The sequence below is a fragment of the Diadema setosum genome, chromosome 17, assembly GCF_964275005.1.
Source record: "Diadema setosum chromosome 17, eeDiaSeto1, whole genome shotgun sequence".
Lineage (NCBI taxonomy): Eukaryota > Metazoa > Echinodermata > Echinoidea > Diadematoida > Diadematidae > Diadema > Diadema setosum.
The window spans coordinates 32,818,514-32,846,026 of NC_092701.1; the positions used below are offsets into that span (position 1 = coordinate 32,818,514).

The window sequence follows — 27,513 nt, forward strand, 5'->3', positions numbered from 1 at the left end:
TTTATGTAGGCCTACGTTGTCTCGGCTTTGGTGTCAAAATGGGACTGAGCTTTGAATCCTATAATAAATCTTAGTCAGAGGCAAATTGTCAAACATAATAAAAAAAAATGGAATGGACCACAGGTAACATAACATAATTCTTGTAGGCTTACTATCTAGGAGGAGCCAGGGACACAAGACAGAAAAAAAAAAAAACCAACAACAACAGGGTTAGGTTAGGTATATAAGGAGCCAAGGAAGGGGGTTAATTAAGCAAAGAGATGCTAGCAAAGCCTGAAAAGGAAATGTATAGGGCCAGTGACGATCCCAACATCCAAAGGCTCACAGATGTGCAACCTGTGAAGGTTAGATGATTTATGAATAGACAGGCAACATAATAGTGAAACAAGATCAGGAACAACCACGTAGGCCTAGTGGTGAAGAATAAGAAGGGGTGAACAACAACAACAACAACAACAACATAACACAGCAACAACAGGACAAGTGAGGAGCTTAGGAGGGGTAACCGGTACAGCTACAGAAAGGCCAAAAGCTTGCAAGTACGTCACAAATATGGCCAAAAGAAGTTAGAGCCAAATTAGAGCCAATGCACCTCGGACCAAACATAATCAAAAATCAAAACAGGATACTCAGTAATAACAGCAGCCTCTATTATGGCAAAGCTGCGGTGGCTTTTAAACATTTCGCTGATCCACATGTGAGGAAACATAGATTGGTGGTAGCTGAATCAGAGAACTGAATTCAGCGAATATCTGTATTGCGTATGTACGGAGGAGCCAGACTGCGTAGATCCCATAGAGCTCCGCTCAGGCATTATAACACACGTAGCCATAGCATAAACACAGACAAGCTCATCATCAGGTTTCGGCGACGTGTACAGCACCTAAGTGAACATCATGGCCAACTAAGTCAAGAAAGAACATTTTATCTGTTTTAACTTCTGACCACCGATCGGGATCCAGCTGAGTGGCATCATGATGAGGAAAATGTCGGTTTCTTCGCTCCACGTATGTCTCGTGATCGTAGCTGTGTCGGAATTCTGTAATTATGCATCTGGGAACATCGATAAAAACACACGCAAGTGAGTTTGTTTTGTAATTTATTGCTTTGCTTTGCCTTTGGCTTTGGTTTGGCTTTTTGGTTAGATTTGACGTTTAAGATGCTATAATTTAAGTGGGCCTTTGTAGTTTCCACAGACCACTGATAAGTCGATAATTTCCAAAGATCACTGATAAGTTGATAGTTGAGAAGGTAGTGTCTACTGCATACAAACTACTAGTTAACCCCGGGGCGCTCCATTTGGCATTCCAGTTGTGAACTCTTTGTGGACGCCGTGGTGAGTGTGGCTGTGGAGGCTCGAACGCCTTTGCGTTCCGGCTGCTCGAAGTTACTGTACAATGTACAGTGTACATTCTGCAGAAGGTTCAATAGGAACATATCAGGCCAAAAGCCCAAGGCCAAGTCAACTGCAAAGCATACCCTACTGGTTGCAGGTGCCTGCTTTTCAGTAGGGGAGCAGAGACAAAATCGCAGGTTCCTGCGTATTCGCAGAAACCTGCATATATGCAGGCGATTTTAGAGGTTTTTCGCTCTAAAAACCTGCGAATTCGCAGGTTGCGTTCCGATTACAGCCTCTTGCGGCCAGGCGTTTCATCAGAGGTTTCCGAAAATGGCACCATCCGAAGCAGCGCCTAACGTTGCCTTAGATGCGAAATTTATAGAAAATTCTGGTGTTGCGTTTTCTTTTAAATCGCCGATAAGTGAAAAATGTGTAATCGATCGAAAATGACGTCATCGTAATACAAGCCCAGTCATGTGACCAGAGCACGTGACACACAAAACCTGCGAATTCGCGATCGCAGGTCGACCTCATGGAGGGGAATGTTATTACTGCCAGTGATCAGACTGCAATGGGGGTATACATTTCAACTCCCCCAGGAAGGCTAATTGATTGACACCGTTTATCTTGTCTTCTGTGGTCTGGTCATGTAATCTATTTTTATTGGCTGTCTGAGGATTTAAATACGTGAAAGCTGTTTCTGCTTATAGATCTTGGTGATACAGTTAACTTAAGCGACTATGCGACCTCCAGACCTTGGCATTGATTGTGTAGTGTGTACTGTTTAATATGAATCTCAACCTGCAATGTTATGACTGCCGTTTACATGTATTATCACCTCCCTGATTATACCATGGAGCTACCAACATAGCTCCATGATTATACTGAGTAGGTCATGTAATCTACTAGTAGATGCGTCAAAGTGACCATCCGCATGCAGGTGTACTATACCATGGAGTAGCTCCATGACTGTACACAGATTCTCCATGTAGTTTTAGCAGACCATGGAGGTAAACAAACACTGACTCGCTATGCATCATGGAGCTCCATGCGTGCATGATGAACACCATGTAATTCCATACTCTGCAGCTCCATGTCTGTAGTATGCTGATACTTGATGTATATACAATGAGATAAAAATCGATTCAAGAAACCGAGTCGATTATTGCTCATTAAATTGCTTGAAACTTTGATGATTTGCGCTCATATTAGCTGTAAAAGCTAATTTTTATTGTAACATTTTCATTTTGCCCTGAGCTTGGGATTGTTTTATATTTATATTTTTGTATGTAGATGTATTATATCATTCCTATAAATTATTTAACTATGTTTGTGTGAAAGGGACATAGCTTATGTACTAGGCCTACTGTTTTGGATCACTTATGTTGTATATCATTTTCATTATGTATTGTTTCATGATATATCTACATTTTGTTTGTGAATATATTTAACATAAAAAAGTTGCCCAAAAATTGCATGTTACATCAACACCAAACTTGAACTCATGATTCCCAATCTAACTTAGCAACACAAAAATGAACATACACTGACAGTATACAGAGTGACACGGCACAAACACGTATATTATCCATATTCCACACACACACCCACCCATACACAAAACGTCTGTACAAAAATGGAAATAAAGACGATGTAAAACGGCAAGATGAGAATAACAGTAGTAAGAACAATAAAAACAGAACATGAAGAAGGAAACGTGGAAGAGGAGGAAGATGACGGTGAAAAGACGGGAAGTTCGAATAATAATAGAACACCACTCTTAGAAAAAAAAAAAAAAAAACAACCTAAAAAAAACCTCCCTGAACCGTGGGGGGGGGGGGGGGGGGCGGATGATTGTACATGCCATCCCCCACTCTGTCAGTTGGGGGATTGATCCCCCATCCCTCTCCTGTCTATACGCGCCTGATATTACGATAACAATGTCTAGTCAGTCACACAGATTCAACACATCATTATAATCTACAGAGAATGCAGGCACATTTAAACAATCGGTAACTAGAAACATATATGCAGCATATTTATCAAATAATACAAAGTCACATTTTAGAGATACAAACAAGACATTGGGAATGGCCTCCATTTATGCATATCCACCCCTAAAGCCAATATACGCTTATTTAAAAAAAATGGACCTATTTGTCCTTTGACAAAATTCCTCCGAAAAACCATGCATTTGATTTCTCATATAGATCACATTTGGTTGCGAAGGCATACAAGCCTCTTAATCATGTATGACAGTGATAAAACAAGATTTTAATATCCTCGTCCGACCTTCACAGTGGTTATGTGCACAGTAACAATTCAAAACTAGAACCATCACTGAAGGTGTTAGATAATACTCTCGCCCAATCGTCAAGTCTTGTATTAAAAGCACCGGTCAAAAACTACAAAAGTTCACTTTGCAAGGTTTGTCAGTAACTTATAATTTTTCAGTAACTTATAATTTGTACACAATATCAGATACGCTAAAAACATTTGGCGTCACAAAACCAGAATTTTCAAACATAGTACAACGTAAGTCAATGCCTTCAAGTATATTTTGAACCATTTATAAGAATACTGGTACATATATATGTTATACAAAATAACCATATAACTTATTTATAAAGCACATATCATGAATACGTCTCTATGTGCTTTATTAAAAACTAATTGTTTGTGGAGGTATTTAGGAATAAATGAGTTAGATTATTAACAACATATGAACAATTATTATCAAGAGTACCAGAGGCGGCTCTCGGGGGGGGGGGGGGGGGGGGGGGGGTGACTTTCCGACTTTTTGAAGTACCCAAATAATGTGCCCTTTTCTCTTGGGAAAGTGCCCCTTTTCAGGACAAAAAGTGCCCCCTTCTCAAAAAAAGAAAGAAAAATAGTTAAAGTGTCCCCTTTTCAAGCCCAAAAGTGCCCCTTTCTACTACAAAAAAAAAAAAAAAAAAAGAATGTGCTTCTTTTTCTTGGGAAAGTGTCCTTTCTAAAAAAAAAAAAATGTGCCCTTTTCCTTGGGAAAGTGCCCCTTTTCAGGCCAAAAGTGCCCATTTCTTTTTCGGTAATTAACAAATTTGTGTGCCCTTTTAGGCTGCGCCCCCCCCCCCCCCCCCCCACTTTCAACCTCGCTCCGCCGCCCCTGAAGAGTATACTACAGTATATAGTATGTACATGAAATCATGAAATCACGCTGGCGGTTTTCAAGTTTTACTGCCTTGCCTGTGTAATTTCCGTAGGTTGATGAATACATGAATACATTGGAATATGGATAGAAGATAATGTTTTATTAACAACAATTAGTAGGCCTGTACTGTACATGTGCGATGTCAATGCTTAACGATACAAAGTAAGTGACTATAATGTTTACAATGTTTCTTAAGCCCCTAACTACTACACAAGGCAAGTGCCAAATTGTGTCTCGCCCATTTGCGTACAAGATATTACTATTTTTCTAACTCAAAGAAGTTCATTTGACCGGGCTATGACACTCCAATAGCGAATCCGTGCCCGCACAGACTGAGAGTGCCAAGGAATATGTTCATTTCATAGAAAATGCCGCCGTCCCAAAAGCGATGTCGATCGACGACATTAAAATCGCTGGTTCCGCCGATCCCGTGTATCAAGCTGTGATTGAAGCGATCCGGAACGGCGCATGGCCTCTCAACCACGACAACGAACTCTCCGCATACAACAGGGTGCGAGGCGAGCTCATTCCCCTGACCGATAACGACATCGTTCTCCGTGATCGCCGTCGCATTGTGCCGCGATCTCTCCGCGATCATGTGATCTCACTTGCACTCGAGGGACATCAAGGCATGGCGAAAACAAAGCAACTTTTTCGCACCAAAGTTTGGTTTCCACAGATCGACAGCCTTGTCGAAAAGAAAATTCGAGAATGCCTGGCATGTCAGGCAAACGTCGATCGAGGAAAACATCCGTGCGCTGCTGAAAATGACTACTCTCCCGGCACGCCCCTGGGAGCAAATCGCGATCGACTTCCATGGCCAACTGCCGTCTGGCCATTGCCTACTTGTAATTGTCGACGAATATTCGCGATTCCCCGTCGTCGAAATCCTCAAATCTACCTCCGCTAAAGCGACTTCGCGATCTTCGGCATACCCGCGACCGTTGAGTCCGATGACGGCCCGCCATTCCAGAGCGCTGAATTCCTCGACTTTGCGAAACGATTGAGCTCCCGCCATCATCGCATGACACCCTACTAGTCAGAAGCGAATGGCACCGCTGAAAGGTTCATGCGAAATCTCAACAAAGTTCTACGAACCGCGAAATCGGAAGAAGCTAATGTAACACTCTATTGTTTTTTTGGATTGATTGTGGTAAGCGTGGACTTTGTAGGCGAGTGTCACTGGAGTATAAGTATCAGGATCACGACGGTGATAATAATGCAAAGTCACCACTCGTAACACTTGTATAACTGAGTGTTACTAGAAACGTATAACAGTTCAGTAGAATGTGCGATGACAGTCTCAGCTGGATGACACAATGATAATGATGACGAAGAGACGCGAAGGAAAGTACAGTTCAGCCAGAATGTATACTTTATTTGTAGTAATACAGGAACTTGGTGAAAGTACAATCTCAATATATGAACACTTGGCACTCCCTGGTATGCTCCCAATCGGGGCTAGAGTGTATCGCTGATATCCCTCTGCCGGGTGGCAAGAGGCCTGGCCGAACCAGTGTAAGTTTGGCTGAACAAGAACTAAGAGTATGGATGTACAGGGACATTTATACTAAAACCTGTGAATACATTATTATTGACACTTTGCATAAAATAAAAGGGGAGAGTATTGTTTACTAATACATATGCAGGATATCTCTTAGAAGGCAATCCAAATTTGGGAAGGGGAAAGTCCTAATACCATATTTGGTCATGAGAGTTTATGAATGAACTCACTATTCTGTAATAGTGGTCATCAGCACAAAGGAATGTGCTGGTCAAGTGTTTTAGGGAGAAGTCTAAACAAAGGGGCTCATAATCGGTGGGTGGCATGGGTCAGTGGGGACTGACCACTTTCCAAATAAACCAGTGCGTCCTGCGTCATAATGCACTGCAAGGACATCTACAGTGGGAAGTGAGGAGTGGGGAAGAAGGACATAATTTTGGATCTTACATTCGTCCGGCATTTCAAAAAGAAACGTCCTCGTTTCATATAGGAAATAAAACAAACATTATTTTTAGATATTGCAAGGGAATGTACAAATTGTAATATCAAAAGCGTATACTCGAACTTAGATGTGATTAACTTAACAAAAGTAATCGAAATTGGCAAACTGAGTGAAAGTGTTGATTAAAACGATTGACTGACTGATACTGGAAACATAATTAAACATAGAAGCATAAAAGAAGTACAAATCATAACAGTGTAATCGACTGATTACAGTAAACAAAATGGCATAAAAGACAAGGATTAAACATAAAATATCAATGTAATTCAAGTACACCTAAAGTTATCGTAACAACTGTCGGCTGTGTAACATTATGATCATACAATAAGGACTTAACCTGTTGTATGAAAAACTTTGAAAGTGGTGATGTCAGCTTTCACCTAGTCAGGAAATGCTACTTACGACAAAATTAACCATCACATAAAGTCAGCAGGCATAGAGAGACCTAACATACAGGCAAAATCAATTTCTATTAAGATAAACATATCATATAACTAGGCATCAGCATTAGAATTACATCATTATTATTGTAGTACCGTTGTACAGTCATCATCCACGTGTGATTATCTTAGTAAAGGGGAATACCATAAAAATCAGGTCTCTTAATTAACCTACCACTACGAGTGTGGGTGTGAGGGTCATGGTTCCGGGCATGGGCATCATGGGAAGGTGGAAGAGGAGGAGGAGGAGAAAGAGATGGAGCTTCAGCAGTTGGTTGAGAAGACGAGTAGGTAGGAAATGGAAACACAGGTATGTGAAAAACAACTTGTTCCTCAGATGTAGGTGGAGAGGGTGGGTTGGGAGTGAAAGGGGGCGTGGGTTGTGATGTGGGCTCAAGATAGGGTTTGAGGCGGTTGTAGTGGAGAACTTTAGGGGGAGAGCTGGGATTAGACAAATCTGATAGGTGATATAGAATGCCATTGTCATCTTTTCGCATTATGCGATAGGGGCCTTTCCATTTCGCAGAGAGCTTCTCACGAGTTGGAACAGTTACAAGCACTTTATCTCCTACTTCGTATGGGATGAAACGTGTGGTTCTGTCATAATGCGCTTTTTGTGAGTGTCGCGCCCGTTCGGTCTTTGCGTCGGCATGCTCAAATGCTGAGTGCAAACGGTGGAGGAGGGTTGTTGCGTAATCATCTGGTGTGTGTGATGTTGCAACGGGGTCAGATGAGGTCAAGACTGAGAGAGGGGTGGAAGCTTCACGTCCGTGGACAAGAAAGAAGGGGGTGAAACCAGTAGTGGAATTAGGTGTAGTGTTGTACGCAAATTGATGCTGGCTGAGGACAAGATCCCAGTCGGTAAGGGCGGAGGAAAGGCGTTTACCAAGTTCAAGTTTGAGGGTGCGGTTATGTCTTTCGACTAAACCATCTGACTGAGGGTGGTAGGGGGTGGTGCGTGTTTTGGAAATGCCAAGTTTTGTACACAACCTAGTCATGAGATTCGACTCAAATTGTCGACCTTGGTCGGAATGAATGGAGTCAGGAATGCCATGTTGACAAATGAAATTGTCGAATAGGCAGTCTGCTACAGAAGTCGCTGTCTGATTTGGCATAGGGTAGAGGTTGACATATTTTGTGAAATAGTCAACTACGACAAGTACGTATCGATTTGCACGAGGGGTGAGGGGTAACTCAGTTATGTCAACACCAATGCGCTGAAAGGGACGGGAGGAGGGGATGGGTTTGAGGGGGGCTCTGTGAGCAGGGACAGGGTTGCGCCTTACCTGACATGGGAGGCAGCGGTTGCAAAAATCTGCAATGTCGCTACGCATTCCAGGCCAGTAACACATCTGATCAGCCTTCTGTAAGACTTTATCAGCACTGAAATGACCAGATAGTGGTCCACCATGGAGGATAGAGAGCACCAATGGGGTGAGTGAATGTGGAATGACAACTTGTCTGTTCATAGCGCCTGAAGGGAGGCGTCGAATGCGACATAGCAGTCCGTCATGAATTTCTAAGCGTTCAAGTTCACTATGAAATTTACGCAGGGGAATTTCATACCTAGGGATGGCAGATCGAGGGGGAATGGAACCAGATCGAATCCATGACATTACTTTGCTCAAAGTGGGGTCAGATTGTTGTGCTTGATGGAGACGATGACCATCAGCCAACAATGATGCACACAGTGTATCAAGATTACCAGGAGGTGTTGCTGTTTGTGAGGGCAAGCTGGGGGTGGGGTCAGTTGTGACAGCAGGATTGTCAGTTTGGGTAGGAGGAGGGGAGACAGGTGAGGAATGGTGACATGAACATGATGATGATGAAATAGGTGGAGGTGATGAGAGGGGAGGTAGTGAATGAGATGGAGGGATGGAGACGACAGATATGATAGGAGGTTCAGGTGGTTCAGGTGGAGGTGGTACACGAGACAATGCGTCTGCATTGGCATGACGAGCACCATCACGATGTTCGATGACCCAATCGAACGTCTCTAGCTCGAGGGCCCATCGGCTACGTCGTGAAGTTGCCGTGCCAGAGTCGTGACCAACAGGCAGCCGCCTGAGGCCGACAAGAGGCTTGTGATCTGTGATGATGGTAAATGGGGAAGTCAGCAGATAGTGGCGGAAATGACGTACAGACCAGACTATTGCCCACAATTCACGATCATAGGTAGACCAACGTCGCTCAGTGTGCGACAGCGCACGACTAGCATACGCTATTACATGTTCCTTGCCATTGAGGCGTTGCGTCAATACTGCACCTACAGCAAAGTTTGATGCGTCAGTATGCAGTGTGAATGGCTCAGAAAAGACAGGGAATGACATGATAGGGGGTGAAGTGAGTGTGTCTCGCAATGTGCGAAATGCTTTTCCGCACTCATCTGACCACTCAAACAAGGCACCTTTCATTGTAAGTGCATATAGCGATCGAGCTACATGCGCAAAATTCTTCACAAATCGGCGGTAATACGAACACAAACCCAGGAAAGCTCGAAGTTCAGTGACATTGCGAGGGGTGGGCCATGAACGTACCTTGTCAATGTTGGTAGGGTCAGGGAGGACCTTCTGAAAGAAAGTACACTTGTCAGGACGTAGTTTGAGACCAGCTGACCGAAGACGATCAAACACTGCACGCAATCGACCAAGTTTCTCATCAAATGTGCGGCCAAATATGATTATGTCATCAAGATAGACCAGCACAGAATCCCAGTGCAAACCACGCAAAACTAATTGCATGAGTCGTTGGAAGGTAGATGGGGCGTTTCGAAGTCCCATGGGCATCACAGTGAATTGATACAAATCAGTACCTGTAGTGAAAGCAGTTTTTGGTTTGTCATCTGGATCCATAGCAACTTGCCAATACCCACTGGACAAATCTATCGTACTGAAATAGACATTTCCAGCAAGTGCATCAAGCGTGTCATCAATTCTGGGGAGAGGATGGGAATCAGGACATGTAACTCTATTCAACTTGCGATAGTCAACACAGAACCGATATGAACCAGACTTTTTCTTCACCATAACAACAGGTGAGCTCCAAGGGCTAGAACTAGGTTCAATAACTCCAGCCTCAAGCAGGCGATCACATTGCTGCTTGATTTCTTGGCGAATGTTGGGAGAAGTCCGGTATGCACGTTGTCGAATGGGAGGAGCGGTGTCAGTAGGGATGACATGTTGAACAAGATCAGTGCGACCATAATCATCAGCAGACTGGCTGAAAACATCTGCATATTCATTGAGCAGAGCAGTAACCTGAGCACATTCATCAGAAGTCAATGATGTTGAAGAGAGATCAAATGAGGGAGAGGTGTGAGAGTTAGTAGAGGGGATAGGTTGAGTGACATTCGAGGCACAATATTGTTCTCCAGAGCGGCCGAGGAGGGGGTGAAATTCACCTAGCGGCATCCCAGGGTACAACGTGATCGACGATGATGTCGGATTTGCTACACGAACTGGGATTGCACCATCAACTACTGAGGAGAGAGTACATGCAACAACAACAGGCAACTCATTAGTAGGTTCAAGCACACCATCAATGTCTGATGAGGAATTGACAAAAGTCTCGCCAAGGGAGATGGGGAGGACTGTTTCACTCCAAGGAGGGATAACAACCTCGACATCGACGACTGCAGACACAACTAGTGGAACAGTAAGGGCAGGTTCTACGAGACGGAGGGAAATAGATGACAGTGAAATAGAGCCTTGATTCAAGTCTAAGCAAGCCTGATGAGCACATAGGAAATCCCATCCCAAGATGACTTGAGGATGAATTCCACGTGCAACCTGAAAATGGTGTGAAAATTGAGCCGAATGAGAAGAAAAGTCAACCAAAATAGAGCCTAATGTATCTAAGACATCACCTGAAACAGCTTTGATAGGGGTAGGCAATGATAGATATGGTCGGGAAGAGAGTGAGGGGAGAGAGAAGCGAAGTTGCTCACCAATGAGTGACACCGTAGCACCAGTATCGATCAGAGCATGTATTGCAGTTGAACCAATGGATATCAATAGACGGGATGAAATGGAGGGAGGAGGGGAAGGGCGGGGTTGGGTCTCAGTGGAGGATGCTGACAGGTGACCCGTGCTCTCAGCTTGTTTTAGTTTCCCTGGTTCTGAAATGATACGCGGGCAGGAGAATTGCGGCGCATTGCACTAGGCATTGATCGGGAGGAAGGGCTTTGAGATCGATGACGATACTGGACATCGTCTCGACGTCTATCTTCTGAGTCACGCGACTGTACATCGTCACGACGTCTATCGTCATGACGTCTATCATCTGAGTAACGCGAGCTATAACTGTAGCGGGGAGAATCGCGCGGCGACGCAGGGTAATCACGCGAATAGGGATCGGCAGTGTAATTGTTGCTATGACGACGAGTGGGGTATGGGCTTGGGCTTCGCCCGCGGGAGGGCGGCATAGGGGAATAATGTCGTCGATCAGGAGTCGGTGATCGAGGTCGGGGGTATGACTGGCGATGATATGTATCACCATAGAACCTATCATGACGGTCATGGGCAGAAGGGGAGCGGTAACGATCACGAGAATGAGACCGGGTGTAATCAGGACGATAACGAGGACGGGAACGAGATGCGTCGCTCTGAGCATTCTGAAACGAGTCATATTGTGATTGTAGGGCATGGACTGACAATTGAAGAGAGTCGATTCGTTGTAAAATTTTGTCAAGGGGATCGCCAGGAGCAGTTGCAGTAGCAGCAACATGGTTGTGGTTGGGTTGTGAAGAGAAAGGAGAGGAAAATTTTAGTGATTCTGATGCACGCTCAATGCGTTGAGCTATGCTCAGCGCTTCGTCGGTGTTGCGGGCTCCATGCTCGTGGCATTTCGCCTGCATGTCCGGGCTGAGGCCAGCCACAAATCTCCGAAATATTTCGTCCTCACGGGCGGCAGTATCTAATTTGGGGAAGGCTAGAGTTGTCAGGCGGTTTAATTCCGACAAAAAAACTTCCAGGGGTTCATTTGGTTGTCTGGGGCGAGCATTTAGCATTCTACGGAAAGAGGTAATTTCATCTTGTCTTGAAAAAATTCTCTCAAGTTGCTCTTTGGCCTTCTTGAAGTCTTGTTTGGTTGCTGCAGGGAAAGCATCCCAAACTGCAAATGCAGCGCCCTGTAGACGGGACCCTAACATTTTTGCCATATCAATATTATCTGAATTGGGACAGGCATCAATTGCCACTTCCAAGCGTCGACACCACTGGCGAAAATCAGTGGTGCCATCACCCGAAAAGGATGGGGGGAACGAGATTGGGACAAAAGCACCAGGAAGGGAGGGGGAGGTAGAACCAATGTCAGAGTCAGGCATTGTGAAAGTAACCAAATAACGTAAGTGACAAAAAGGCTACGAGAAATAAAACTATGAAAACGGATCAGGGGACTGGAGGAGGATGAGAGGCACTATAACTTTGCAATGTAATGCAAAGCTATAAAATCACATGTAATACGCTTAGTAAAGTGTCTGCCGACAACACAAAGAAGAAAACAATTGCTATAAAGGGAGGGGTAGTATAGTGTATAGCAAAGAAAACAAACTATATGATATACTACTATAAGCTATCACAATACCTATATCATATATGTATAAATCATGGAATGCAGTGATAATGACAGCTAACATAAAAACTTAAAATAGAGCATAAGGTCGTATACACACAAAGAAATGCAATATAATTCATACAATAGAAATAATATAGAAAGAGGGAAAATAAAGTTCGAAAGTAGACTTAACAATCTGGAGAGAAGTGACAGATGAACAGGCGAGGTTAGCCGGGAAGACTGTGTTGAGGAGCCCACGAAGGCAGCTTCCTTGCAGGCGCAGCTTCAGGTAGCACAAGTCCGGAGACAGGATGAGGAGGATGACCACAGTAGAGGGAAGATGATGGGTTGACAGAAGATCGTCAGGTACAGAAGGTTGTCAGGTAGAAGCCGAAGGTAGACAGGAAGAAGATGAACAGGATCCCAGAAAGTCGATGAGAAGAGATGACCGGGGGGAGTTGAACAGGAAACACAGACAGAGTACACTTGAACACTGACTAACCTGCGTTAGTCCACAACAGCATAGCGTTCAAAAAATTATCGTACAATTGTACGATATGCAGGAAACATACACATGTACCAGGCTCATATAAGTTGACATCCGGATGAACAGCAGCGGGACGAGTAGTCAATCACGCCAACGGGTTGCAGGTCACCGTTTTGCTGCTGCCACCAAGAGTAACGTCGAGCGGGTAGATGGCTCCGCTTTACACCGCTGCCACCACTGTAACACTCTATTGTTTTTTTGGATTGATTGTGGTAAGCGTGGACTTTGTAGGCGAGTGTCACTGGAGTATAAGTATCAGGATCACGACGGTGATAATAATGCAAAGTCACCACTCGTAACACTTGTATAACTGAGTGTTACTAGAAACGTATAACAGTTCAGTAGAATGTGCGATGACAGTCTCAGCTGGATGACACAATGATAATGATGACGAAGAGACGCGAAGGAAAGTACAGTTCAGCCAGAATGTATACTTTATTTGTAGTAATACAGGAACTTGGTGAAAGTACAATCTCAATATATGAACACTTGGCACTCCCTGGTATGCTCCCAATCGGGGCTAGAGTGTATCGCTGATATCCCTCTGCCGGGTGGCAAGAGGCCTGGCCGAACCAGTGTAAGTTTGGCTGAACAAGAACTAAGAGTATGGATGTACAGGGACATTTATACTAAAACCTGTGAATACATTATTATTGACACTTTGCATAAAATAAAAGGGGAGAGTATTGTTTACTAATACATATGCAGGATATCTCTTAGAAGGCAATCCAAATTTGGGAAGGGGAAAGTCCTAATACCATATTTGGTCATGAGAGTTTATGAATGAACTCACTATTCTGTAATAGTGGTCATCAGCACAAAGGAATGTGCTGGTCAAGTGTTTTAGGGAGAAGTCTAAACAAAGGGGCTCATAATCGGTGGGTGGCATGGGTCAGTGGGGACTGACCACTTTCCAAATAAACCAGTGCGTCCTGCGTCATAATGCACTGCAAGGACATCTACAGTGGGAAGTGAGGAGTGGGGAAGAAGGACATAATTTTGGATCTTACACTAAGCTAAGCCTCTTCGTCATGAACTACCACACACACACACACACACACACACACACACATACACATTGGGATAAGTCACTATTTTACAATGTACAGCGTAACCATAAATGACTTATAGTTTTACATATTGTGTCAACAGAAAGTACATAATGTAGTACACTGTATACCCTCTCAAATAAATTGTGGGCTTCTATTTGGATCAAGTTTCACATGTGATCACTGGAGGATCATTTGAACGCAAATTTGTTTGGATATTTCCATAGTACGATAAACATTTTTCAAACTTTGCTTTTTTACAGCATTTGTTGCATTACATTGTAGAAACAGATCAAAGAGTCTGTATTTTAATCTTTCTCCATATACAATAACATATCAGCATGCAATCATCCGTTTTGCATTACGAGTATCAAAAGTAAAGCTAAGCCATCTTTAGAGGGGCTATATTCTAAGTTAACTAATATGAAACATAAAAAAGATTATACCCTCAACTCTTCAAAGATACATATGTGCATGAGTGCATCCGATATCACGCATAATCAAGTAAATTTCCAATGAAAATGTCAGATACAAATTCAGTTTGTGCAAGTTCTTGTAAAAGGATGCAAGACTGAGTGAACGCTGTTACTTTTGTTTGTTTGATTTATTTTTCTTCCAACACAATTTCATACATAAATCAAGATTCTTTTCAGTAATATCACATGGATATCAGAAAGCAGATTACAATGTACATGATGCAAAGAAGGAAAATCGATGTGTAAATTAATTTCATTAACAAAATATAACTCGTATTACCAAATAATTATCTGAGAAATTATGCGGAAGAAGGACTGCCACTATAAGCAAAAGCTTGAGCACGTGGCAGCCCAGGGATCTATCTACATAATACACAAAAAATTATATTGTTTGCGGAATGGAGAAATACTACAAAATATAAGACACTGTAAATACATTATGTTGTTATATTCCTAGTGCATAGATACGATTAAGAGTAAATTGATGATGTATGATGATGATGACAGGGTAATGATGAGGAAAAATGTGATAACGAAGATGAAAGTGATGGTGGTGATGCTGAAGATAATGGGAATGAAATGAAATGATAGACACAGAAACATTGCGTATACTTATTGTAGTTTTAAATCCAATTTACAGGAAAACAAATGTGATCAAGCAAAACAAAATATATATTCAAATGCTATATTCATAGATTGTAATCTGACAGTAATGTAGTTTTCAATCTAGCCTTGAAAGAATATAAAGTTTTACATGATTTAACATAATCTGGGAGTGTGTTCCAAAGATTTGGTCCATTATGTCTTATAGATTTTTGTGCAATTAATAATTTGGGATTTACTAAATGAAAATTTTGCTAATTACGAGTGGGATATGAATGAACGGTATAATTCAGTTTAAAGAAATCGTGAAAAATGTTTGGAAGTAAGTTGTTCGAATACTTAAACATAAAAAGCAAAGAATGAAAGGTATTTATATCAAATATATTCAGTGTTTTTAACTGATAAAAAGTGAACTGGTGTGGGCTAAGTATTGTGATCCAGTACAGATGCGAATGGCTTTCTTTTGTATTTAATAAATAAACAGAGTTGAGTTTAGTTTTTGAACTTGTAGCCCACACTAGATTACAATACATAATATATGGTAGGATTAAGGAATTGTAAAGCATAAAAAGAGTATGTTCAGGAAGATAACTTTTCATCTTTGAAAGAACACCTATATTTCTAGAAATACAGGTTGTAACATAACGTATATGATCATTCCAGGTTAGGTTTTCATCAATAAAATGCCTAAAAACTTAGTAGAACTTTTACGTTCAAGAAATACATTATCAATCCTGATATTATTTACGAAATCATCTGTGTGAGTTTTCATATGCTTAAAATAAATATAATTTGTTTTATCAATATTAAGTGATAATTTATTATTCTTAAACCAATTTGATACATTTGGTAACTCTGCATTAAGTGTGGATACTAACGTTTCTATATTATCGTGGGAATAAAAAATATTCGTGTCATCGGCATATAGTATAAATGATAATATAGACGACGAATTAACAATATCATTGCTATATAACAAAAAGAGAAGGGGACCTAATATTGACCCCTGGGGCACACCACATTTTATCGGTAAAAAATTTGACGACATGTCATTATGTACAACATATTGCTGTCTACATGATAAATAATCCCTAAACCACGAGAGTGCAACACCGCGAACACCATAAAACTGTAACTTTTTAAGTAAAATATCATGTTGTAACGTATCAAACGCCTTAGATAAATCCATAAAAACTCCTATAACATGTTTTCTATTTGCCATTGCGTTTGTAATTTGATCATACAACTGGATCAAAGCCAAATCTGTAGAATAATTCTTTCGGAAACCATATTGATGTAAATTCAAAACTGCTAACGGGTACTGTTACTGTGTCACATGCTGTCAAACATCATCGAACACACTTGATGTATCCTCAGGAAATAGACCCCCTAGGTCCTGAATAATAATAAAAAAATATATATATTATGTATTCCTTATTTCAGTTAGATACACCTTAATCACAATTTCAGGACTTCCCTGATTCCGCCAATTAGAAAAACATCACAGTTTCATGTAAGAACAGAGAAAGCCTCCTTCAATGACTTTCTCTTTGATTTCCAAGAGAAACTATGACTCACTCAAAATATTTCCCAACACCCCGAAAGAGAGGAAGCAGTGTTCAAGACACACGACACCAGATCCAATTTTCATGCCATGCAGAACAGTCATCTTGAACATCTCCTTCTATGTATTCATTTCCAGGTAAGAAATTACAATTTCTACCCCATTTCTCATTTATCTTTTGTTGTAACTATTAACCAATGATGTTATCATATATCTATGTTGAGGTGAATGAGTACCGGTATTCGGCAAATGGATATACACTGTATTGCCAATTTATTGATATTTGATTGAGTGTGTTTAATTCTATATACCAGCATCTCTGGAATGTTCATTATTACTAATGTACACTCCTTCTGTTAAATAATAATTGTTTTACTGTTGTTAGTGTTCATTATCAATATCATACTGATATAAAATTATGTTAGTGATAATTGTGGTGTTGATAGTTTGATAATTAGATATTATGTGAAATTAATTAATACAATGTAAGTGGAATGAGATTCAATATGCGAGTGGGAACACAGCCTAGATTGCTTGCTATTTGTAACTAGATGTATTACAAGGCCGAGTTCACATTGTAGTTCACATCCTGGGAGAAGTGAGAGAAATAACTTTAACACCGTTATGATGAGTAATGGCCCGTCGGCCATGAAGTGAGTTGTGTTCTGAAAGCACTCCTGGCTGAGCAACAAGGGACCGCCTCAGAATGCTTTACTGTGTAGAGTGGAGAAGTGTCCAGTTAGCGCATTTACCATAGTTTCACTTTTGCCTGAAAGAAGGGACCTTCTCATATGATCTGGCAGCCGGTCCAGAGAATGGAATGTGTGTGGTTGCTGTGGCCTAGGATGTTATCAAGACTACGGAGAAGAAAGTGAGTGAGAGAGAGAACCTTCAGTGTTTTAACATACATGTAGTGCAGGTTTAGGCATTATGAAGCTTGTATACGTCCAGTTCTCTCTTACCCTCTCTCTCCTTTTCTCTTTCTCTTCTTTGTATCCCTCGCCCTCCTTTTCTCTTCCTCTTCTCCCACTCCATCGATATCTCCCTCTTTCGCACTCTCTCTTTTCCTCTCCCCCTTTCTCTCCTTTTCTCTCTATATACATCTCCCTTAGCACTCTTCCCATAACGACCGCTGTGACTACGTACGTGTATTTGTTTAGGATAGTATTGTGTATCATACCACTCATCTAAAGTTTAGTATATTATTTGGAGTGCATAGATACAGCTTACATGTAGGCACGGATGATAAAATCAGGACATTATGTTTTCCTCTGATCATGTAAAGGTCGATGTAAACTGTTTTGATGCATCAGTTATCAAAGTAAAGTGTTATTTCATTATTATCATCATCATCAATGAGTTATATAAGATAAGCAGTGAATATGAAGGAGAGTTATGGTGTATGTTATCAGTTATATTGCAAAGGATCATTAGATTAACGATAAGTAATTTTGATAATTTATGATTCAAGGTACAAAGCCAAATCGGAATATAGGCATACAGTTTGCCCCGATCACAACTTAGTGTTAATATTACAATGAGTTGTTACATAACGAATTTAGCTTGAGTGACAACTAATTATGCCGTTCCCACGAGTTTGTATAATGACTATCAAGGTATTAGTGTTATAGATGCAATTGGACATTAAAAGTTCAAGCTATGACGACATTCAGTTAGTTTAGGAATATATGTGTTTCAAATCTTGAATTAGAACTATCCTGTTGCATATTAATGGATATTATATATTATGTCATTTCTTCAGTTGATTTTAATAAACCAGATCCAATTTTGATGCCATGCAGACCAGTCGTCTTGACCATCTCCTTCTATTCATTTCCAGATCTGGCAATTCAAGCCCATCCACGGCCGGGCGGGCGTAACACAATCCTAATGAGAAGTGCGAGCAGTGAAGTACTTTCATTGGCATAGAACGTGCAAAAATGGGAGTTTGAGCCTGTGTCACCTTCATCAGTGATGCAAGTTTGAAATTCGAGGGGGGGGGGGGCATGGTCCCCCCCCCCCTAATCGCCGCCAATGGACATCAATATTTACATTAACATTTTTCACAATTTTATGGAAGGGGCCTATACATTACCCAGTCTATAGCTAACACTTGTCGGCCTGTAGAGACACACAAACTGCAATATGGAAAACTCTTGTAGTGGTAGTAAATCCACACACATACATGTAGCAGAAACAATACTAAATGCGAACCGTTATGTTTAAAAATGCTGACGTAACACTGGCACTACATCAAAACAGCAAATTTGGTAATATTTGCTTGATTTGGTAACAAACTGACATAAACTGATATAACTGATCTTTGTTGTGGTGACTTTTGCGCCCTCTCAGTACACAAAATCATTTTGACAAATTCATACTGTAAATGTTTGAAAAACATGAATTTGTGAAATTTGACGTAACAATGACATCGTGTCAATGTGACGTCAAACGAAGCATGTTACATATCATGTGTCCGACAAGACACATGCGCATGTCAAAAAAAAAAAATAAATTAAAAAAAATGAAATTTCTTGCACACCCAAAGGTGCTTCGTACATGAAATAAGTGATACTTTCATGGTTCTCGCCAGGAATTTCTTCACGCTTGTCGGCACTAATTCGCGCTGTTCTGGGGGTGGGCGGAAGCCTTCGCTAATGCTCAAATACAACATAGATAAATCGCCGCTAAATTGCCACTAAATGCGACATTTTCACGGAGATGTAATGAACGTTGTGAAGGGCATATTCTCACAGAAACAATGCAGAAACTCCATACCTTTTGTTGGCGGCAGTTCCTAAATAATAAATGAAAGAGAAGTAGGTGCCGATGGTGAAGGTTCCGATTTCTTTCAGGCCTTTCCCGATTCACTGTCTCTGCATCGCAACAACGCGCGCCGTGTATATCCGTAGGCCCGAATTCTCAAAGCTGGAATAACTATTCCACGGAATAGTTATTCCGGGGAATAAGTTATTCCACCTTTGACAATAGATTCCGGGGATTAATCGCGTCATTTTACGTCACAAGGGCCTGATTTGCATAAGAGGCATAATAAATCGGCGGAATAAGGGTGTAATAAAGTTATTCCACCTTTGAGAATTCGGGCCGTAGTGTTTTTGCTTTCTCGCTCGCCGTCTGCTCGACCACGTGGTAGGCCTATTGCATGCAGATGCGCGAGAAGCGATCGAGAACTTTCGGGACATCGTTGCACTTTCCTTTCTGGGTATACTCCGGTAGTTTGGCCGTGACATCAAAGAGATACCATACAAAAATGTAATGATGGTCATTATTACGAAGGTTTGTTTAATCATAAAATGAAACGATTCATTACTGAGTACTTCGAAGGTTTGTAATCGAAAACGACAACAACACCAAAGGTCGGTACTACAGATGAATGTTCAAAATAAACAAAACTGATTTCGTTCGGAGTTTAACAAATATTTTTTTCTTAATTATTTTCCGATCAACGAACCTTCAGAAAGGAATCTATCATCTATCATCGTTACTGTTTCGGAATAACAAACCTTCAGAGTAAAGAAAACTAACCGTTTTGGGGCCGTTGTTGTATTCCGAAATTATACTGGCAGAACGTTCGAAATAACAAAACTGATTTCGTTTGGATATAAACGAATATTATTTTCTCCTTTATCATTTTTCGATGAACGATCATTCAGAATTAAGAATGTAGAGTATTATTTTACCATTATTCTTTCGGAGTAACGAACCCTCATAGAACGAAAATTGTAACCGTTTTGGGGCCGTCGTTTTATTCCGTAATTATACTGGCAGAACGTTCGAAATAACAAAACTGATTTCGTTTGGAAATAACGAAAATTTCTTCTTTATCGTTTTCCGATTAACGGTCGTTCAGAATTAAGAATCTAAAGTATTTTATAATCATTATTCTTTTGGAGGAACGAACCTTCAGAGTAAAAGAAAACTGTAACCGTTTTGGGGCCGTCGTTTTATTCCGAAATTTCACTGGCAGAACGTTCGAAATAACAAAACTGATTTCGTTATGAAATGAACGGACATTTTTTCTAATCATTTTTGGATGAACGAACCTTCAGAATAAAGAATCTAGCATCATTTTATCATTAATCTGTCGGAGTAACGAACCCTCAGAGTGAGAAAACTGCAACTGTTTTTGGGCATGATTTTCTTAATCATTTTTGGATTAACGAACCTTCAGAATAAAGAATCTACAATGTATTATTTTATCATTGCTATTTCTGTCGGAGTAACAGACCCTTAGAGTACGAAAACACGCTGTTTTGTGCCGTCGTTTAATTCCGAAATTTCACTGGCAGAACGTTCGAAATAACAAAACCGATTTCGTTGTGAAATGAACGGACATTTTTTCTCAATCATTTTTGGATTATCGAACCTTCAGAATAAAGAATCTATAGTATTATTTTATCATCAATCTGTCGGAGTAACGAACCCTCAGAGTAAAAATACTGCAACTGTTTTTGGGCAGTCGTTTTATTCCGAAATTTCACTGGCAAAACGCTCGAAATGACGCACTGATTTCGTTTTGAAATTTACGGACATTTTTCTTTATTTAATTTTCGGTTAACGAACCTTCAGAATAAAAAATCTACAATGTATTATTTCATCATTACTATTTCTGTCGGATTAACAGACCCTTAGAGTATGAAAACACGCTGTTTTGTGCCGTCATTTTATTCCGAAATTTCACTGACAGAACGTTCGAAATGACAACTGATTTCGTTTTGAAATTTAAGGACATGTTTTTTTTTTTCTTTATTATCTTTCGGTTAACGAACCTTCAGAATATAGAATCTAGTACTATTTCATTACTATTTTTTTTTTCCTGTCGGAGTTACGAACCCTCAGAGTAAGAAAACTGTTACTGTTTCATTCCGAAATTTCACTGGCAGAACGTTCGAAACAACAAAACTGATTTTATTTGGAAATTAACGGACATTGTTTCTTTATTATTGTCCGATTAACGAACCTTCAGAATAATAAGGAATGTAGTATTATTCTATTGCTATTTCGGAACAAACCCTCAGGGTAAACCCGTTTGGGGCATCGCTTTATTTAGAAATTTCACTGGCAGCGAACTGAACACAGGCTAACCAAACTGCTTTTGTGAATGTGAAAAACATTGTTAATTTTCACTAAATCAAGAACTGATCTGGAAAGAGAAAAATTCACGTGTTTACGAAAATCAAAACTGCGTCACAATATATGATATGTATATATGCCTATGTAGGCCGTCATTGCTAAAGAGAAGAACATTTCGCTCTCTCCCGTAAAAGAAAAAAAAAAGAAAATGCTCGGCAGTTAAGCGCATGAAAAGTCAAAATAATATTTTTTACATTACTTGCACAACCAAACATTCTTTATTTTAAATTAAAAAAATTATTATATATAGATAAAGAATGTATGGTTCTTCACGTCAAAGCGTGCATGGGCCTCTGCGTGCGATATCCATTATTAATTTTACGCGGGAAAAGCGTAGCTCCTTGAAGCAAGAGCATGATAAAAAAAAGAATAAACACAGACACACACTGATGCTGGTGTAGAGAAAAACAAAGACAGCTTGCTCAAAAGATGCTTCCTTTTTTCATTTTATTTTCTCCCCAGTCATTCCTATTGTTCTACTCCCATGAACCCCTGCCATGCACGGACGATGAACAAAACAAAATATTACCGACGCTGCAATAAAAAAAAAAAAAGAAACACGTGTTCGAAGCAAATTATCTACACTTTTCAAGTTGAACAAATTGATGTTCGTAATGAAGAATGAAAAAAAAACACACACACACACACACGACCACAGGCAGTGGGGAAACTTGATATCATGGTACTGCCACCTTGCTTCAGTGGTCGTAAATATAGCGTGTAAATAGCATGTAAACCAGCTGGGAACATTGATGAATGATTTATCCATTTATTTTCTGCCCATGAAGGCCCCCTAACCCACCTGTTCAAGCCAGAAGCACGTGGAGCATTACGTGCGTTGAACTTGAAAGACCATTATGACAGAATTACTATAAATGTCGACCCGGAGAAGGAAAATGCATGGAATATTCACGAATGACGTTTACAAATCCATGGAAAGTGAAAAGGCTCAAATGGAACGCATGGCTTTTTAAATAAATAATAATTAAAAAAAATAACCCGCTGAAACTACCAAAAAAAAAAAATAACAATTTGCATTTGCTTACTCCATCGCACGTTCTTTTTTCTTCTTTTTTTTTTTTTGACGAAAGATGGAGTTAATTTTCTCTCTGCGGCAATGCTTTGAACGCATCTAATTTTGCGTCATTGCCGATGGCCAGCTTCCTAAAGAATTGATACGAATCCTTTCAAATATACAAAACAAAGTCTAAAAATCTTGGATCCTGGCGGTGAATTCCGGTGGTATCATAAATCCTGCTCACTATCAAAATTTAATCATATTCTGTTCCTTGCGCCATTTTACCTACCAACTGTTCCTGAAAATTTCATCCTAATCTGTTCCCAAATGTTCACATACTTTGCGAATAGAGAGACAGACAGGCAGATAAACGAACAAACAAACCAAAGCAGCAAAAAAAAAAAAAAAAAAAAAAAAAAAAAAACCTTTGGCGGAGGGGGGCATGCATTAGAGATCGTTTGTTTTTGCGTAACCCGACAACAAGCGTGACAACAAGCGAGCATGTGTCAGCCTTCCTCTAGCCTCCCTCGGCCTCCGACCATCTTTCCGTCCTCTCTCTCCCTCTCACAATACCGTCGTACACACAGGCGGCTGTCTGTGGCCGGCTGGGTGCATGCACCAGGCAGGCGCAGGGAGGTGATGACCATGTGTGTGATCCCGAATCAGAGCGCAAGTGAGTGAGCAAGTGAGTGATGTGGTGTGTATGGATTGTGCAGCTAGTACATGTACGTCGCTATGTTGAGCCGCGTTGTTGTGATCGGTGCGTAACTTTTTGCGCTTGTAAACTGCTGCTCCTTTCAACATCTAGCTTCTTTTCTAGCCAGATTACAAAGAGTAAAAAAGGCGAGAAATTGGTCCGAACTTAGCTCGTCAAGCAAGTTCACACGTGCATGGTGTTACCCTTGTCGGCAAGTTCACGCGTGGTGTTACCCTTGTCGGCAAGTTTTACCCTTGTCGGCAATTGTTTCTTCAAACCGCACGCTTGTCGGCGCCGACAAGGGTGATGTACTATGTACGCTGGCGAGATCCCTGACTTTTGATGATACAGTGTCATTTCACACTTTTGACTCCTCGATCGTGTGTCCCAACCTGACGAAATGACCCATACTATGTACGGAGTCTAGTTCTCAACGATACAATCTAGGCATTAAGCAGAAACAGCTTTCACAGACAGCCAATAAAAATAGATTACATGACCAGACCACAGAAGACAAGATAAACGGTGTCAATCACTAGTAGCCTTCCTGGGGGAGTTGAAATGTATACCCCCATTGCAGTCTGATCGCTGGCGGTAATAACATTCCCCTCCATGAGGTCGACCTGCGAATTCGCAGGTTTTGTGTGTCACGTGCTCTGGTCACATGACTAGGCTTGTCTTACGATGACGTTATTTTCGATCGATTACACATTTTTCACTTATCGGCGATTTAAAAGAAAACGCAACACCAGAATTTTCTATAAATTTCGCATCTAAGGCAACGTTAGGCGCTGCTTCGGATGGTGCCATTTTCGGAAACCTCTGATGAAACGCCTGGCCGCAAGAGGCTGTAATCGGAACGCAACCTGCGAATTCGCAGGTTTTTAGAGCGAAAAACCTCTAAAATCGCCTGCATATATGCAGGTTTCTGCGAATACGCAGGAACCTGCGATTTTGTCTCTGCTCCCCTACTGGCTTTTAGTTAGGTTAGTGTGTGTGCGTGTGAATTTTGGAATCTCGTAACTCTGTGTGATGATGAAATGTGTGGTTACAGAATAGGACCAGTATGATTCTGTGTTGATGTGTCCACATGACTGACCTTTTCCTGTTTTACGAAAGATTTCCCTTACAATATTGCCTTTAGAATTTTTACGTTGCTATTTAACTTTAGTCATTCTTTTGCTTCATTAGCTCACCTGAGCCAAAGGCTCAAGTGAGCTATTGCGATCGCCCTTCGTCCGGCGTCCGGCGTGCGTCGTGCGTCGTGCGTCGTCCGTCGTGCGTCGTCCGTCGTGCGTCGTCCGTCGTGCGTAAACTTTTACATTTTTATCTTCTTCTTGAAAACCCCAAGACCGATTTTCATCAAACTTGGCAGGTAGCATCCCTAGGGGGTTAGGAACTCAATTTGTTAAAATGGGCACCATGCCCCACCCAGGGGGCCCCCAGGGGGGCCCAAACCCCCCAAAATTAAGGAATCTGTAAAAATCTTCTTCTCTAGAACCAGAAGTGATAGAGCTAAGTTAATACTATGAGTTAGTACATTGATGACTGTAGTTTCAAGTTTGTTCATGGCAGAATCAGGGGTGCCCCCCTTGGGACCCAGGGGAGGGGGGTGGGGAGGGGTCCTAATGGGGCCTAAATTATACATTTTCATCTTCTTCTTGAGAACCCCATGACCAATTTTCACCAAACTTGGCAGGTAGTATCCCTAGGGGGTTAGGATCTCAATTTGTTAAAATGGGCACCATGCCCCACCCAGGGGCCCCAGCGGGGCCAAACCCCCCAAAATGAAGGAATCTTTAAAAATCTTCTCTAGAATCAGAAGTTATAGAGCTAAGATAATACTATGAGTGAGTACATTAATGACTGTAGTTTCAAGTTTGTTCATGGCAAATCCAGGGGTGCCCCTCTTGGGGGCAGGGGGGGGGGGGGGTTGGGAAGGTCCAAATGGGGGCCTGAATTGTACATTTTCATCTTCTTCCTGAAAACCTCATGATGGATTTTCGTCAAACTTGGCAGGTAGCATCCCTAGGGGGTCAGGATCTCAATTTATCAAAATGGGCACCATGCCCCACCCAGAGGCCCCCAGGGGGCCCCCAATCCCCCCAAATGAAGGAATCTTTAAAAATTTCGGCCCTTATTGTACATTTTCATCTTCTACTTGAGAAGCCTGGTCAAATTTTAGTAGAGCTGTGAATAATTTAGATTAGTAACTGCGTGAAAGGTGAACTTGCGATACTCAGGTGAGCGCTAGACCCGCGGGTCTCTTGTTTAAATTTTGTTTTTATTGATTTACAGTAGTACAGTACGTGAGATTGTATAGTAAGGGTACTAGATCTCGCGCAGGGACCTAATGATCGCGCATAGCGTAACTGCGTATAGCAAGCGATATTACGCGTAGGAATAAGCGCAAAATTTGCCGATACGCCCATAGAATAAACATACCTGACTTACCGCCCAACATGAGAAGGAAGCACGTAAGAAATTTTGATTTCCAACAAATTTTCCACTAAATTTCCAATTTTTTACCTTGTAATTTACCTACCTAACCTTAAAATCTGTTCTAAGGATGTTGTAGCCTACACAACGTAGACGTGTCGTCTCGCTTGTCTCGTTCGTAGTCGATAGAATTCGTAATTTGTTCGATCGATCGTTTACCATGTGACGTCATCATACACAAGAACAATGTACTTAGTATGCTGCCAGCTACGCTGAAATACTGTTAATAAATGTTGTTTTAAGTCAAATTTTAACACAACGATTATAATATTACAAAGGAATAAATATTTCAGTGTATCGAAGTTGAAGTGTGATTTCAATTTGAATTTGCTTGTGATTTCTTGCGCTAACTTGTGATATATTTGTGACAGGGGAGGGTCATAATGATACTGAAGAAAAATTAGATGAGAGTGACAAATGGGTGACGAAAATGAGAGGGTGACGAATGGGTAAGCACACACACAAACACACACACACACACACAAAATATATGTTCATATTTTACTTTTTTCCATTTTATATTACGTGTATATTATTGGTTAAAGTGATTAGAAATATTGTAAGAAAACTTTATAAATGAAAATCATTACCGATTATGAAAATATCAATGATAAAGATAATGATAATAAGAATGATAAAATGATGATGGTGGTGGAAGTGATAATAATAATAATAATGAAAATGATAATGATGATGATTTTTTTTTCCATAATCTTTTATTGATTCCATATTCAATACAGTTTCATGATAAATCAAATCACATGTATCATATCACATATCACATGTTGAATCCACGATTCAACAAAACACAATTATAATGAAATCAAACCAAGCTGTACTTTCAGCAGAAACAGTGCATTCGTAAGAAAAAAAAAAAGAATCGAGCTGTACTTTCAGCATGACATTGCTTCATAAAAAAAAGGAAAAAAAGATGATGATTATGATGATCGATGATGGTGGTGGTGATAATAGTAATAATGATAATAATAATAATAACAATAATAATACTGCTGTTGCTTATCAGGGACAAATTTAATATCAAGTGAAAAAATATTCTACGAAAGCCGGAGCACGTTACAGCCGCAGAGGGGCAGACACTTTCACGCATGAAACTACAGAGGGCAGCTGCGCGATCTTTACATACCCCGAGAAATTGAACGCATAAAAAAAAAGTCCGACATACAAACGGCGACAGCGCACTACTCCGTCATCGTATCATCAGGAGATTTTGGGAGGTGATTTTTCTGCATTTTCGTGATATTCATTGAGAAATTCAGGTACGATTATGGAATAACTTCTATTATAAGAGCATTTCAAATTTTCGTGTGCGATATCTAGACCCCTCAACCATACTGAAACAAACGAAAACAAGCAGGGA

The 27,513-nt window shown here is 40.8% G+C and overlaps 1 protein-coding gene across 1 annotated transcript in view; it reads left to right on the plus strand.

Annotated features, from left to right (window-relative positions):
- The first annotated feature begins 837 nt into the window (after positions 1-837).
- LOC140240411 (ER degradation-enhancing alpha-mannosidase-like protein 3) overlaps positions 838-27,513 on the plus strand; it is a 48,410-nt gene continuing 21,734 nt past the window's right edge. The window contains exon 1 of the mRNA XM_072320178.1: positions 838-1,081. Coding sequence (XP_072176279.1) covers positions 975-1,081 — 107 coding nt within the window. The 5' untranslated portion in view covers positions 838-974. The remainder of the gene's footprint in view (positions 1,082-27,513) is intronic.